Source organism: Temnothorax nylanderi, unplaced genomic scaffold, assembly GCF_030848795.1.
Source record: "Temnothorax nylanderi isolate EJ_2023f unplaced genomic scaffold, tnyl_v1.0 TNYL_tig0002_pilon, whole genome shotgun sequence".
In the NCBI taxonomy this organism is placed as follows: Eukaryota; Metazoa; Arthropoda; class Insecta; order Hymenoptera; family Formicidae; genus Temnothorax; species Temnothorax nylanderi.
In genome coordinates, this window is record NW_027249064.1 from 182,385 (window position 1) to 197,786 (window position 15,402).

Here is a 15,402-nt window from a genome sequence, read left to right on the forward strand (position 1 = left end):
TCGCGGCGAACGCGCGTCTTCCCCCGATCGGCCCACCGATGTCGCCAGCCGACGGCCGACGGCGGTTTATGGCCGACTCAGCCGACCGCCGAGAGTGCCGAGGCGTCGTGTGAAATCGTGGAAGCCCTTGATACGCGCGGCAAATGGCCGCCGATGGCCGCCGTGGTGCAGTTTACGAGGCGGTGCGTGGTGTTGCGTGACGTCCGACTGCGTTCGGCTGCTGCGGCTGCGGTTGCGCCGGTTGCGGTTCCGCGTAGGCGCGTACGGGACGTGCGGCTGCCGCGTCCGCGTCGTCGTCCCGCGGCGGCAACGTCGCCGTCAACGTTGTCGCCGTTGTCAGCCTCGTCCACGTCGCGGTCGAGGTAACACCGACACGACACACGACACCCGGGACCCGGGGGGGAAAACGTGATGTGAGCGTCATCGACGGCCGACCTCCGCGACCGCCTGTAGCCTGTACGGCCGCCGAGCGAGATTCGCGGTCGTGCTTATCCGATCAGAGCAGAGCCAGCTAGCCAGGTCCGGCCAGCCAGCTTAGCGGAATCGGACTCACGCCAGCGAGGTGCGGCTGGCGATGAAAGCCGCGCGACCCGAACGCGGCACATCGGTGATGAAATCGGTGTCCGAGGGCGAGCTGGGCGTGGAGGAAGAGGTTAAACCCGCGGAGCCGCGCGGCGCCACGCGGCTCAAGCGCACCTTTACACTGCCGAGAAACCCGTTTCAAAGTGCCAGCAGCAGGATGTCGCGGCGACGTCCGAAGCAGCAGCAGCAGCAACAGCAGCAGCAGACCCACGGGGACGCGAGGGACGTCAACAGCGGCGCGCCGGGCGCCAAGGAGAACGTCCGGAACAACCTGCAGCCACCATCGTCCCAGCAGCAACAGCAGCAGCAGCAGCAGCGGCAGAACGCGACGACGGGGAGGCTGCATGGCGGTCACCTAGGCGGCCAGCAGACCACCGGCAATCAGGAGCCCCAGGAGCGGCCGAGCGGCAAGAAGGTGTTCCGCCGGCCCTCCTGGAAGAAGTTCATCAACAAGATGGTGCGTCACATGTCGAACGTGGGCGCCCAGAGCCACAAGGCCGCCGCGATCCACCATCAACGTTACGGCAGCGGCGGCGTCGGCGTCGGCGTCGGCGTCGGCGGCGGCGACGACCTTGGCTCGAGCGCGGGCGACATCAGGGTGCCGCCGCCGCGACCCGCGCACATCCCGCCCGACCGCGTGCCGGGTGTCATAGGCCTACGTAATCACGGCAACACGTGCTTCATGAACGCCGTGCTGCAGTGCCTCTCGCACACCGACATCCTCGCCGAGTACTTCGTCCTCGATCAGTACAAGGTCGACCTGTCCCGCCGCAACAAGCTCAACTCGAAGAAGTACGGCACCAAGGGCGAGATCACCGAGCAGCTCGCGCTCCTACTCAAGGCGATCTGGAGCTGCCAGTACGACCCGGAGATGAGCACCGCGTTCAAGAGCGTCGTCGACAAGTACGGCAGCCAGTATCGCGGCAATCTGCAGCACGACGCCCAGGAGTTTCTCCTCTGGCTGCTCGACAAGGTGCACGAGGATCTCAATCAGGCGACCAAGAAGAAGTACAAGATCATAAAGGTGAGCGCGACAAGCTCGACCGGCCGGCTGCCGCCGCGCGCCGGGTCTTCATCTCCTTCTTCTTTTTCGTCTTCGCCGTAATCGCGGAATGCGCGTTCGCGAGTTACCGCCGGCGATTAAACTGTCCCGTAAAAGAGGGAAATACCTTCCTGCCCCGAGAGCCGCGAATAATTATCGTCCCGCGATTCGGCGTTCAATTTGATCCTGCCCCGGGTGATTCGTGTATCTCGAAGACGCTTGGAATTAAACTGTTACCAGCTCTCAATCGGAGATCTCGAGATTAATATTAATGAGACTAATATCGATTTAAATTGAGCCACTTTAGCCGCATCTCTCTCGGGCTTGACAACGTTATTTCCAACGTTGAATGGGAATCTGGGGAATGTGTGTGGAATAGTCGTCGATCCAATCTCGACTTTTATTTCGTCGTTATCTCGAAGTCTGTGAATTATTATCTCTTTTTTTCCTTCGACGCGGGATGGTATTGTTGCTCCTGCCTATTTTTAGACGCCGCTGGTCGTGTCGTCGGGCGTATTTTTAGCAATATACCGAAGCGGTAAGGTCGCGCGGCGCGAAAACGAGAATGACGATGTCAACATCGCACGTGCGCGATCGTCTCGTCCACGTAAAGACGCTTGTCGTATCTTGACCTCGGATGGAAACTATACCCGCGGTATCTCTCCCCGCGACGAGTAGATAACAAAAGTGGAAATGGTCTTTTAAAAGAGAAGCGTCATTATCTTGTTATTATCTCTCGAAGTAGCGCGATATTTTTATCATGACAAATTATTGTTAAGAAGCTTCGCTCTATGAGGTGATTACGGTCAGGAATGTTAAAACTGTACCTACACTTATTTTGAAATTATTTTGTCACAATTTAGAAATTTTGTAATTGCAAATGAGATCGTTACAAATGAACTATTTCGCGGATATGAATTAACAACTAATATTAATATATCTGTAAAACAATATATATTAATAGTGTAATCTACTCGTATGAATTAATAAAATTAATACGCGTATATTTGCGTTTGATTAATAAAATATGCAAATATACGCGTACAATACTTAAATCATTGACAATTTATTTGAGGAAAGAATGTGACGAGTCGCTCTTGATGAATCAGCGTTATTTTGCTTGATTTACGAAAACAGGAAAAACACTGGCTGCACCACAGTATTGAAGCTTATCAATAATATAATTATCGTCCGATACAAGTATCTCTAGTCATTTTGATATTTCTACTCTAGTGTCTACGCCACACAATTAAAATCCATTGCTGTATTATGCCCTCTATGGTTAATAGGAAGAAAATTCCCCACATCGATACTTCTTCTAGCATTAGGATAACGGCGACCATCTCCAATTAAATCCGACAAGTTCAGCATAGAGCGCGAGTAATTAAAACGACCATGAGTAGCATTCTACTTCAAAGCGTAGCGGGCACGGTGGGCAATTAAACGCATTCTTCGGTAGCCGCTTAATCGTCGAGCCGGGCGTCACGACGAAAGAAACTTTCTCCTTGGATCGTCGTGGCCAGCCGGAGAGACGCTCGACGAAAGCTCGCTGCGGCTCTTTCTCTCTCTCTTTCTCCTCCTCTTTCTGTCCTTTTCTCTTAAAGTACGCCGCGTGTACGGTGCGTAGGCACGACTGCACTTGAGCGTATATTCTCGGTGCGGACGCTGACAATCTCCCGCGTGCGTGACTGGTGGAAGCCGCGAACACGCGAGCCGCACCGACGACCTTTTTCGCTTCATCTCGTCCGACACCTTCGCCACGTATGGATGCATGAGCCGAGGGATGGATACAATCGACCGTCTTTTAAATACCGAACGCACGCGATAATAGAGACAAATCAATGTCGAATTAATATCCTAACGCTCGTTGAAGAAGGTCACGCTGATTATCTTAATTAAAGACAAATATTTCACGTGGTGGCTGGCGCCTTCTGTAAGGGCCCGTGCACAATGAGAGGAGTAAGGAACAAGGAATTAAACATAGAGAGAATTCCTTGTTCCTTATTCCTCACATTGTGCACGAGCCCTGACTCTCCTCGGATCTTATATCTCCGTGACAACGTGTCTGCTTTAACATCTTAAATCTTTTAGAAAACGCTCCGTGGATTTCGAGTCTTTACGATAAAGTCATGTTCCCCCTTCGCCGTACATTTTCAATTAGTGAGAAGATAGAAAGTAAAATATTGAAGAAAAGAGGATGGGAAGAACGCAGGGACGTAAAAGGGATTGGTATTTCTAAAAAAAGAAGGCAATAAAATGTAGGGAAGCTCGAGTCCAAGATATTTCCTTGGATTCGCGCGAGTACTTCAAAGATAATCTTGAAAAATACCGAGAGAAAGCACAGATTCTGTCGATCGTACTGAGATTCTGAAAGTGGGAGTTTTTTACATAAATATTGTTAGTACATTAGGTATAAATCAGAAAATACAATTATATAAACCATTTGGTATACATAATCGAGAGTGTAGTACAGAGAATGCAATAAAATATGATTCTCGTGGCAGTTTAGTTTGATTGTTGACAATAAGTCGGTTATTTTCGGAGCTTCGGTTTACGATGCAAAAATACAGTTCGACGATTATAAACGCGAGCCGAGCGGCGATGGGCTTCGCTCCATTTTTTATTTACCCGCTTCGCGAAACGTGCCAATCGACAAACGGCCAGTCAGTCGAGACCTTAACCCGAATTTGCTTCACGTTCGGAATATACGTGCTACGGTTTTCAATTACGAGATCCCAAGGTGGACGATGCGAGATTGAAATGTCGCCGAGGTAAAAAGAGAGAAAAGGAGTTTCAGTCCGAAAAATGTATGTCACACGAGAGAATTGCGGTTTCCCCGAACTGCGGTTTTAATTCCGAGGGCCCTGCTGACGATCGTGGCGCAGGAAATGTACGTTAATACGAGAAAATTAACGAATCGCCCTGTGAAATTTCACCAGCTGATAATCGCTTATTTCCTTTTTAAGCGTGTTACGAAATCGTTCAGATTAACGACGTGACGACTGCACAATTATTTATCATTACTGATTTAATGTATGTCACGAAATCGTGTAAATAACGTCACAATTATCAATCATTATCGTTATATCATTTAAAAATATCGGCACTCGTATCGGCGGTGTCACATTTCTTTTTCATGTTAAACAAACATTTTCATGATCATGTTAAGAAAAATAATCGAACGACACGAGCGATATAATTTATGAACTCCGCTTTGACTTCCAGCAAGTAGACGATAAGAATATCGTGAACTCGATAATCCGGTCAAAACTGTTTTTTACCAAGCAAAGGAACATAAAATAACGAGTTAGATACTACCGGTGAATTATGTGTAAATAAGCGCGTTTTTATGCGTTCGGGGCATGCCTTTGTACTTCATCTTTGTGCGATTATTCATCTCCCGCCGTTATCTTATCGCTCGCCTCTCGGTTGCGGTTCCAATACGTTTGCCGAGTTAGCAAAGATAAGGTCCTCATAACCGAACCGCCCGATCGTTCGAATTCGGTATCAGTGATTACCACGTCGCTGATTAAATATGCCATTTCTGTGAAGCGGGGGACACGTCATTTTTATCGCCGTTTTTGCGCGAGCGTTTTATCTTCGCGATCTCGAGCATGGAGATGATGACATACACCTCGCGCGTCTTCTTTTTCGAGTGCCTGCTTCGAGAAAACCGTATCGCACGCGCGACACACATTCGCGCGAGCGGATCGTCGGCGGTCGCGGCCGAGCCGCGAAGTCGAGCGCGAGGAAATCGGAGTCGTATGCCGCGCAGACGGGAGCCGGGGTACCGTAACGAGGACCGGCCTTGAACGGGGCCACGGAGATCCAGTTATCAGTTCGCATCGCCGAGCGCTTTTTCGCGGATTACGGCGCACATGTGGACTAACTACTGTCATACGGCGCCAACGTGCGCAACCCGCGCTCGCGCTTTCTTCACACCTCGCCCGCCAGCTTCGATGCCCCTCGCCGCTTTTCTCAACAGATTAATCGTGCAATTGGAGTATCGCATGCATTCCGTTTCGAAGTACCGCGGTTTTTATTGTGCGTACACTGTTAAATATTAAAGGATGAAATTTAAACCAGTACCTTGAGTTGAATGACATTTTGTTATTCTTAACTACTGTGTGTGTCAAAATTTATTATTTTAACACAAAACAGTATTGTTTTAACTCCATTGGTTTAGTTAAATTAACGATATTCAGTATAGGAGTAGTGGCGACTGGCGACCTATAAAAATGACTCACATCGAGTATAATTTGATGCTATGGATTTAACAATTGTATGTTATGATCAACGAGATCATTTTGATCTAATTACACACGAATCGGTGACATTGGCTGTTGTGACAAATCTCTTCTAATCTGTTAATGTTAGCAATTATTTATTATGACTAAGCTGTAATGAATAATCTATAATCTACATCGGATTAATCACATGACTAATTAACATATGAATAATTCGTATTTTGATGAGAATTTATTTTCAATCTTGAATTAATTAATTTTAAAATGTATAGGTCCGAGGATGCATCGAATTTGAATTATGCTAGAATAATTACAAAGGGAAGGGGTTATCTTCCATATTGTTTACAACGTGATGCACTGATTTCAATCGATCGCACGCACGTAATTGCGAATTAACCGGCGAGATTTTCTATCTTCGCAAAAACCGGATATGTTAATAGTTAAAATAGTTCCAGATGTAATCCGGTTCGAGAAGAGATCAGCGAGTTGCGCACGCATATCCGGTCATCGGATGGATGTGACTCGTTTTTTAAACACTAGGGTGGGGGAGGGAAGGGAAGCCAACGTAATTGTCAGCAAAATATTTACGTAACGCTATTTATAGCGTCGAGGAGCGTCCGAGAGCGACGTGGACGCGAAAAAAGAACGTTACGCCCGATCATCCTTGCGTGACCCGTTCCCTCCATCTCCTGCGTTTCATACGCACACGCGAGAGCGAACGGTATATAAAAAAAAAAAAATTACAAAGAATCGCGCTGTTCCGGCGCATATTTCGAATTCCACGCATCGATGGTCGTATATGCGCGCACGCATTCGGAAATGTTGCATCACACTGGCCGTGATACGCGAGCGCAATCGACGAGGCTCCACGTGGACATCGCGTAAACAAATCCGTATCGAAAGAAATCGCCTTTTGTGTAGTCATATCGTAGGGAATCGCGTATCGCGAACTTATCGTTGACGTATCAAGTGGCGCTCCATTTGTTGATATCTTACTAAGAAAAACAGCTACGCACGAGAAAAATAGATTTAATCTTATTGTTTTGCATCTCGTTGAAGAGAAAGAGAGAGAGACAGAGAGATTTTGTATCTTATAATAAAATTGTTTAGACAAGTTTTATTTTCACAGTGTCACACTGATATAATGGTCTCTATAACAGTAGTTTACTACAAACCGTCTGTCGTCTTAATATGTCGTCTTAACGTAAAATCATACATCTTTTTCTCGGTAAATATAACGATATGAAGTAATTGAGGAGAGATATACTTTTGTTTTTATTCACGAAAGAACTATGTAAGAGCAAGAGCGTTTGCTTACGTTCAAAGTTAAAGCACATTTCTTTCCATAAATAAGACGCTGATAATGTCGAGATGTCTGAGCTTGAAAGAGTACTTTCTGTGTTTTTTAAAAGCGAGATATAACGTTTTAAAATGTTTCGAAATTCGAAATATATTCAGCTGATTATATATCGCGCGATTGACATATAACTATTGACATTTAAAAGCATGTATTACAAAATGAATAAACATAAATTTTATACACGTCGGATATATGAGATTTATGTTTATTCAATTTGTGATACATATTTTTAAATAGTATCTACATTTATAATTTATAATTGTGTTTCCGTACAATACATATTATAATTATACATGTTTGCTAAATTACATATATACATTAACAATTATCGGTATCTGTAAGTACTTTCAAACATAAAACAAACGTTTCGCGAAGCGAAAGATGATTGTGAAAGCGGAAAGTGCATTTAGCGTGCTCGCATATTTTAAAACAGATCTCCTTCCGCATTCGTTCTTATTTTTACTCTTATGACTCACTGAGTCGACAAAAACCGCGACCGGCAGAATTCATGAATCATGACACGCGACTCATCGGGTCTTCTGATTTTTTGCGAGCAAATTACGAAGCCGTTACATGTTACATCGTGCAATTAACGTTGGGAAAAAGTACATTTTCTCGAGAAAAATTTCAGCCAAACAGAATTTCGACACAATAATGTTTAAGTCAGATCGACATCGAATATGAAATTTCAGCTTTGTGATTATACATTCTTATAAAGCAAACGAATTAAATGTATATTACATGTCGCGTTAGAAGATACGGCTGGAACGAATTTATCGTAACGGGAAAATTTCGCAAATAGTTAGAAAACTGAGGTATAATCTTGCGGGAGGTATCACGTGTCGCGGGAGAAATCATAGATGTAAAGCCGATATTGTATGCGCAATCATTTGATAGCTATCGAATGTGGTCATCGATAAGTGGCTCGCTCCTGCGAGAACGCGGTCGCGCTAAACAGATCGAGGAGCGTGTTTCCAATCCATCCATCGGCTGATCCATTAGCGGTATGCTTTCAGGAAGATCGACGATTGTAGAGCTGAATATTCGTAAGGGCGCGCGTATACAAATGACGGTTTTACCGAGTCGCGAGAGTACACGTGCACCGGCGTGACATTGACCAATTGTCGGAGCGCGAGTCGTTCCAGCCGTATACGCATCGGAAATTACTTCCGGCAACCGGATCGCTGATACATCCTGCGCGATCAGCCCGGTGATTATCCCATTCTGCGGTTTTTCATCGCGTGTTACAAATTACACGGCTTCGGAAAGCGCGAGCGAGCGAGCGAGCCCGCGTGCGTCGTCGGTCGCCACAACGTTCCGCTCCGCGTTAACGAGGGTCACCGGTACCTTTCATCACATTGAAATATCGTCGCTCGAGGTATTACGTAACATTCCAGCGCGATCTCGCATTGGTATTTATCGGAATTATGTCGAGCTTTTGCGTTACGTAACGGCAAGTTCTGTCGCAAGTCCAGTAGGTGACTTTTCTACGTGATCTGACTTGAAAAAATTTTATTTCACCGTAGAATAAATTAATATTGACGGTTTCGGTCATCGGGATCTCATAATTAATTTGTAATTAATCTAATAATTATTATTGTGAATTTTATACATTTTTATGATTAGACATAAGATCTCTCCGAGGATCTCTCTTGTTAATTGAAAATATCAATATTTATTCTGTGTTATACATATCGATCGCTATTTACTCATTATTTTCTCTCTTTCTCTTTCTCTATCTTTCTCCTCAATTATTTCCGCGGTTTGCTTAATTTTATTTGACTTATTAGGAAATTACATCGTTACGAATCGCCGCCTATTTGTAAATACTCGATAACATCGATTTTCTTTCAAGGCTCGTTATATCCCATTTACGTTAACGAAATAGACGTACAAAGTGCGAACAGCTGGTCAATAATGACTCCTATAACTTACATGATATGCGCTACTTACAGTAAGTTTGAATAGCCTGCAGGCAATAAAGTTTTACCACAATGCGTCGAATGCGCGATATACCGCTACCTCGTTCTTACGCGGCTCTCTGTGAAGAGACTCGCGACCAACTCGAAGGCTACGAAAATGCGCAGCCTCGATATTTATTATCCCATTAACGGGAGGTCGTATCTTTGCTCCGAATCAGGCTCCGAAACGGAATGCAAACGAATCGCATTCGATAACAAAACTGGAGAGCTCTCTCTCTCTCTCGCCTGTAATAATTTTCTCGGTTAATTCAAACAACATTTTGTTAATTTATTCGATAAAATTAAACACTTGGGATATCTCTGAAATAAATGTTTATACGCGAGAGTGGGTACTCTAGTTGATGATAAAATATCGGAACGCGGCAACACAGAAGCTTCCGGGCACGTCGAGTTATGTCATATCGCTCGATCGTATCGTTCAACTTCGGTCTATTGAATAGCAAAAGCATTATCTTATCACCCCGTCATTCTATATAATTATTGCAATTTTATAGAGATTATTTTAAGACTCCGCACACATTTGTCCAGTCGTCGAGTTGAATAAAGCGCGAAGGGGACCTTTTATTATCTCAATCGTGTGCCAATCGGTGCATCGGGGTCCTAACGTTAAGTCGCTAAGTGCTTACGTTAATGAGCGCATGGCGTTTTAGCGTATCGGCGACAATTGTGTCGAAACCGCGCAGAGTTCGTTAGCGTTCGGTCGGCTCCTCCTTTTAACGTTCCGCGTATAGTCTTCCTTTCGGCGAAGGGAAAAAGGAGCTGTGCCAAGCGGCGGCTGCGACAGCGCGGTGATCTATTAATAGACCGCGGACGCGTTACGGATGATTGTCGTTATGTGCTTTGAGCGATAACCGAGTTTCGCGTTAACGTCGAGTCGGGGCAAGAAAGGCGGTCGCGGACCCCTCGCTCGGGATTCACGCCCGCGCCGTCTGCGTGCGTACGGCTTCGTGTCGGCGGCGCAGACAGCCTCGCCTCAAACCCATTTTCCCAGATTACATAAACTGCAAAACAGAGCTGCGAAAAAAAAAAAAAGAAATAGAACTGAGTTCGTTACAGATTGATGATTGCGTATACTTGTCAAGTAAAACCGATGTGGCGAGGCCACTCTCGAAGTAATTTTATTAGAATTTTCACGAGTCGGATTTACCTCGTCGTTTAACACGCTCTAATTCCGTTTTTTTTTCCATTTTGCAGAACTCATTCGGCAGACCCGACGACATCGTTGCCGCGGAGACGCTCGCGAATCACGTGCGGTGTAACAACTCGTTCGTACACGCCGTATTCCAAGCGCAGTTCCGGTCTAGTCTGACCTGTCCGAGATGCCACCGGCAGTCGAACACCTTCGACCCCTTTCTGTGCGTGTCGGTGCCGGTGCCGCAGAATCATCGGCAGATGAATCTCTACGTCAACGTCCTCTACACGTCGCAGCAGCCGCGGCAGGTCAAGATCGGCGTGAGCGTGAATCAGGCGGCCAACGTGCGGGAGCTACGAGAGATCCTGGCCAGCGACACCGGCGTGGACGAGAATCACATGCTACTGACCGAGATCCACGACGAAGGATTTCACAGGTTAAATTGTGGTTTAAAAACTTCAAAATTGCACTCTTGCAGTACGTAGCGATGAAAAAAGGAAACAGTTAATAGCGCTGGCAATAAATTTCACTCGCGCATTGCTAAAGAAAGCACGAAGGTACGAAGATAAGAAATTGGCAACTTTTTTTTTTAATTATTTAACGATATTCGATCGGTTTGCAATGTTTGCACATTACTATTCTCTATACTTATCTCTTGTATCATAATAATAGAACAAAAAGAATAAGACTTTTTCTTTTTTTCTTTCCACAGAACCTTCTCTGACTGTCAGCCTCTATCCGTGATTATGGAAAACGATCCACTTTACTGCATCGAGCTGCCGCAATTGAAGGAGCCTACGGAGCAAGCGTACATCCTGTTGGTTTGGATCAACGTTCTCGTGAAGGGGGATCTGAGGCAACGTTTCGGCAGCCCGTACACGATGCAGGTGTCACGCGAGACGTCCTACGAGGATCTGCAGAAGCTCCTGCTCAAAGAGATGCATAGCACGTTAGCGGACGACGTTCTCACGACCAGCCAGAGTCCGGGGCTCTTCAACATCCGTGTGGCGGATCCGGCGGCGACGCCGATCCAGGACGAGCATCCCTGTATCGATCCCTGCGTGGAGCATCCGCTTTACACGGAGCAGATCGAGCAAGCGTTGGCTCTTTGTGCCGACGACTCGGGTCCACAACACGTGAAGCTGATCCTCGAGTGGGATGAGGCCACCAAATCCAATATTATACAGGACGACAGCGATCAGATCGAGGAGCACGCCAGTGTGAAACAGTTAAAAACTAATTCCGAACTGGGCGGCGCGGTCACCCTGGAGGAATGTTTCGATCTGTACACGCGGGCGGAGATACTGGGCGCGGAAGACGCGTGGCATTGTCCCTACTGCAACAAGAAGCAAGAAGTCGTAAAAAAGCTAGGTCTCTGGTCACTACCCGATATATTAGTCATACACTTGAAAAGATTTCGTCAGCAGTCTAAGCAACGGTCAACGTCCAAGCTGACTATGCTGGTGGACTTTCCTTTGTACGGCTTCGACATGACGCCACATCTCGCCCACAATGGCGTTCAAACGACGCATAACAATGTCACCAGCTTGGGCGGCCTGGGCTGGTCGCCCTGGAAAAAACCGCGACCGCGGCAACACAATATCCCCAAGTACGACGAGAATGTCTACGATCTCTATGCGATATGCAATCACCATGGGCAGGATCTGCAGGGCGGGCATTACACGGCGTTTTGTAGAAATCCGTATGATACGCAGTGGTACTGTTTCGACGACACGCGCGTAGAAGCGGTCAATGACACGAATCTGATCACGAACGCGGCGTACATGTTGTTCTACCAGCGAAGAGGCCTGTCCAATAACTCCACGGGAAATTCGTCCGCGGCGTCCACGAGCTCGACTGGTTCCGGTCTGGATCACTGGGTGTCGAAAATGCCGCCGTTTTATTTCAACAACAAGAGCACCAGTGACGTAACGAACAACAAGCAAAGTAAATCGCAAGAGATACTATGCCAGGAGAAGATTGTCGAGGAGAAGAACATGACCAACTTCACCAGAGGCTGCGGCAATTACGCGACTCTGCAGCCGAAGAAGAGGAACGCGGCGACGGAAACTGATATTGGGCAGATTGATCACTACTCAGATGACGAAGCACCTTGCAGAAGAGAATGGGTATGTAATACATGTTATTACTTAAATACATCAGATATATTCGTGATAAAGTCGTTACACCGTTTTTGATAAATAATGTTATATGGCAAGAGTAAAAATTAATCGAGTATTCTTCATTGTATATTAATATTTGATTGCAGGCCTCTCCGAAACCTATGCGAAAGACCTCATCCATCACACTGACGCCACACATACCGCCAGCAATAATTCAGACTGCTAGCAGTGATCCAAATACAACGGTGATACACGAATCCACGTTGTAACACACGATATAAGCCAGACTTCTCCGTCTGGCTCGAGCGATGCTCAATGTACAGTGCCTGGTGTGCCGTGATGTTTGAACAACATCGAGTGACGAGATTAAAACAAAAAAGAAGAAAAACAATTCTGATAGAGTATATAAATCCGTTATTTTTCGATTACTGAACGGGGGACGATACGCCGAGAGACGTCAAAAGGTCATTCCTTCACCTCGAATTTATATAGAAAAAAAAAAACTGCTTTCTCATATGGACGCCGAAGTGGATGACGGATTTCAGCGGCGCGCTTCTCTTCGCGCATGTTATTTCGAGCGGTGTAACAAATCTACCCGCAGACGATCTTTCGGACGATAAATAGAAATACGAGGCATTAGTAATTTTTGTAATTGTAATACCATGTTTGTATACAGCTCGCGTGGATTGTATTATATGATAGCAGCTAAGATAGCTTTTTAAAAGGAAGACAAATCTTATACTCAGTATATGAAGAATCGCGTATATTCTTAAGAGAAGGAAAAGAAACCTCTAGTGTTTATATTAACACAGTTAAATACCTTGAATGCAATAGGCAACTAAATTCTACCTATGTCCAGAGGAAGGAAGAAGATATTTCCGGAGCGGTTTAGCGCAGTCGTAACGCGTCTACAACGTCATTGTGTCAACGCAAACGTCGTTCGCATCGTGTCATCTTACAATGAAAGTATATGACAATAACGAAAAACAAATTTGTACACTCACAAATCCTGCGTTAACAAATACACATCTCGTTTCCTCCACGATTGATCGTTTCTGGACATACTAGCGTAGCTATTCGACCGTTTGCTTTGAGAATCTATGCTTGTAACTGTAATATTTATATTATACCTGTATCATCCACTAGTGGCCTTATCTAAGTAATTAATACTGATACACACGTCACACATTATTAAGCATATTAATCATACGTATTACTCACAAGCGTTTTATTTTAGATATCGAGACTGTTTTTTGCGAGAGTCACACCGAATCGTGTAACGTTAATTTTGCAATATCCTTGTCTGATTTAAGTATCGTTTAGGAAACACCTGTGAGAGTTATAGTTTATATCATAGCCTACAGTCAAGTTCTTCCAACGACTGTGTGGACACAGCGCTCCGCTAATGCGAGATAGAGAGAGAGATGGGCGATCAATTTTCAGCGCGGTACGGCTTTTCTACATAACGGAGAACAAAACAAATCCACAGTTGGTTTCTTATCTCGCGATTGAATATACTTCAATCTCTCTCAGTTTTAACAATCATTCCAATTTGGATGTCGAGTAGAGTGAGCGAACGTGAGAGCGAGCGTGAAAGCGAGAATTTATAAATATATATATATATATATATACATATATATATGTATACATACAAGATTATATAAAGAATGAAAGATGTTTAAGTTATTCTATTAATTAACATTTATTACTAGTCACACGTATCGTGGACACGGGTAGTTAATAACGGTGATCAGAGTGCAAACGGCAAAATGTGTCGCGAGTTGCTGTGCTACCCGATATGATTTTTAGAATTTCCGTCAATCGACTGAGGATATACACATACACACACACATATACACGTTATTAAATATTAGTTATTCTTTCGTTGAAATAGAGGATGTGTATATATATATATATATATATTACATATGTATACGGGAGAAATGTGTTATTCCATTTTCGTGCATGTTGCAGTACATATTAACTTCTCGGTCGTTTTCGATCTACGGCTCTCGTCGTACGTTGCATTTTGTTACACGTTTACAAGGAGGAGAGGCGGGGCAAAAATATCGTGATATCTTACTAATTCGTTCCATTGGACCGTATATATACATATATATATGTATACATAAATGCATACCGTGTCTTTTTGAATATCTTTTTAGGATTATAGCGGTAAACTCTCTTCTGCGAAACTTCTTTACTTATCGACCAAATAAAACGGGGACTTAAGTAACCGAGACGGCGCTGCGACTCTTGATATCTTACCGACGATATGGCGCAGAAATCGTGAATAACTTTGAATGATTGGAAAATAAATACGATGAGACAGAAAGTGCAAAGTGCTTTTCTTTTCCGTTCCGCACCGAGACGATCTCGGCTCTCGTGTCCATTTTTATCAATTAAAGTTAATCTGCATTGATAGAAATGGACATTGGACCTTTCCGTAGGCTTCTCTCGGATTCGCGGAAAGACGAGCGGCCAATTTTCACGAGCTTGGCGTCAATATGTTTTAATGGACAAGAATTATGTATGTTATGTTATAAAATTCAAATTTTAAACAAAACAGAAAAAGGGGAGGGAAAAATCGAAAGGAAATGCATCTGCCAACCGGCAGGATTACTTAAGAAGCAACATTTACCTACATTAAAAACAATCATGTTAATGAAATGGAACAAGCATTACTTAATAATTAATTATAATTAGCTTAATCAACGATTAATTCGACAGACTCGTTCAGATCAAATATCTAATCTATATCGTCTCTCCAATTTTTTTTTCATCATATGTTAAACAACAGATTGATAATTCTGTCCATGTAGTCCATGTTAACGAGATATAGTACAGTTAATTTACTTGATAAGCTAATGGGAGTCATCCTGTGAATGTGACTATATCAACGCCCGTACTATCTCATTAGCATTATCGATGTCT

The 15,402-nt window shown here is 44.7% G+C and overlaps 1 protein-coding gene across 1 annotated transcript; it reads left to right on the forward strand.

Annotated features, from left to right (window-relative positions):
- Positions 1 to 64: 64 nt before the first annotated feature.
- On the forward strand, positions 65 to 14,803 carry LOC139768338 (ubiquitin carboxyl-terminal hydrolase 31). Its single transcript, XM_071698425.1, has 4 exons — positions 65 to 1,606; positions 10,408 to 10,781; positions 11,058 to 12,474; positions 12,615 to 14,803. Exons 1-4 carry the CDS (start codon positions 575 to 577, stop codon positions 12,735 to 12,737), a joined length of 2,946 nt encoding a protein of 981 aa, XP_071554526.1. The 5' UTR covers positions 65 to 574; the 3' UTR covers positions 12,738 to 14,803.
- The last annotated feature ends 599 nt before the right edge of the window (positions 14,804 to 15,402 follow it).

Excerpts from the sequence above, each read along its gene's own strand:
- LOC139768338 (XM_071698425.1), top strand. The coding sequence starts at position 575 with ATGAAAGCCGCGCGACCCGAACGCGGCACATCGGTGATGAAATCGGTG. Across the intron at positions 1,607-10,407 it reads AGAAGTACAAGATCATAAAG|AACTCATTCGGCAGACCCGA; the intron begins GTGAGCGCGACA and ends TCCATTTTGCAG. Across the intron at positions 12,475-12,614 it reads CACCTTGCAGAAGAGAATGG|GCCTCTCCGAAACCTATGCG; the intron begins GTATGTAATACA and ends ATTTGATTGCAG.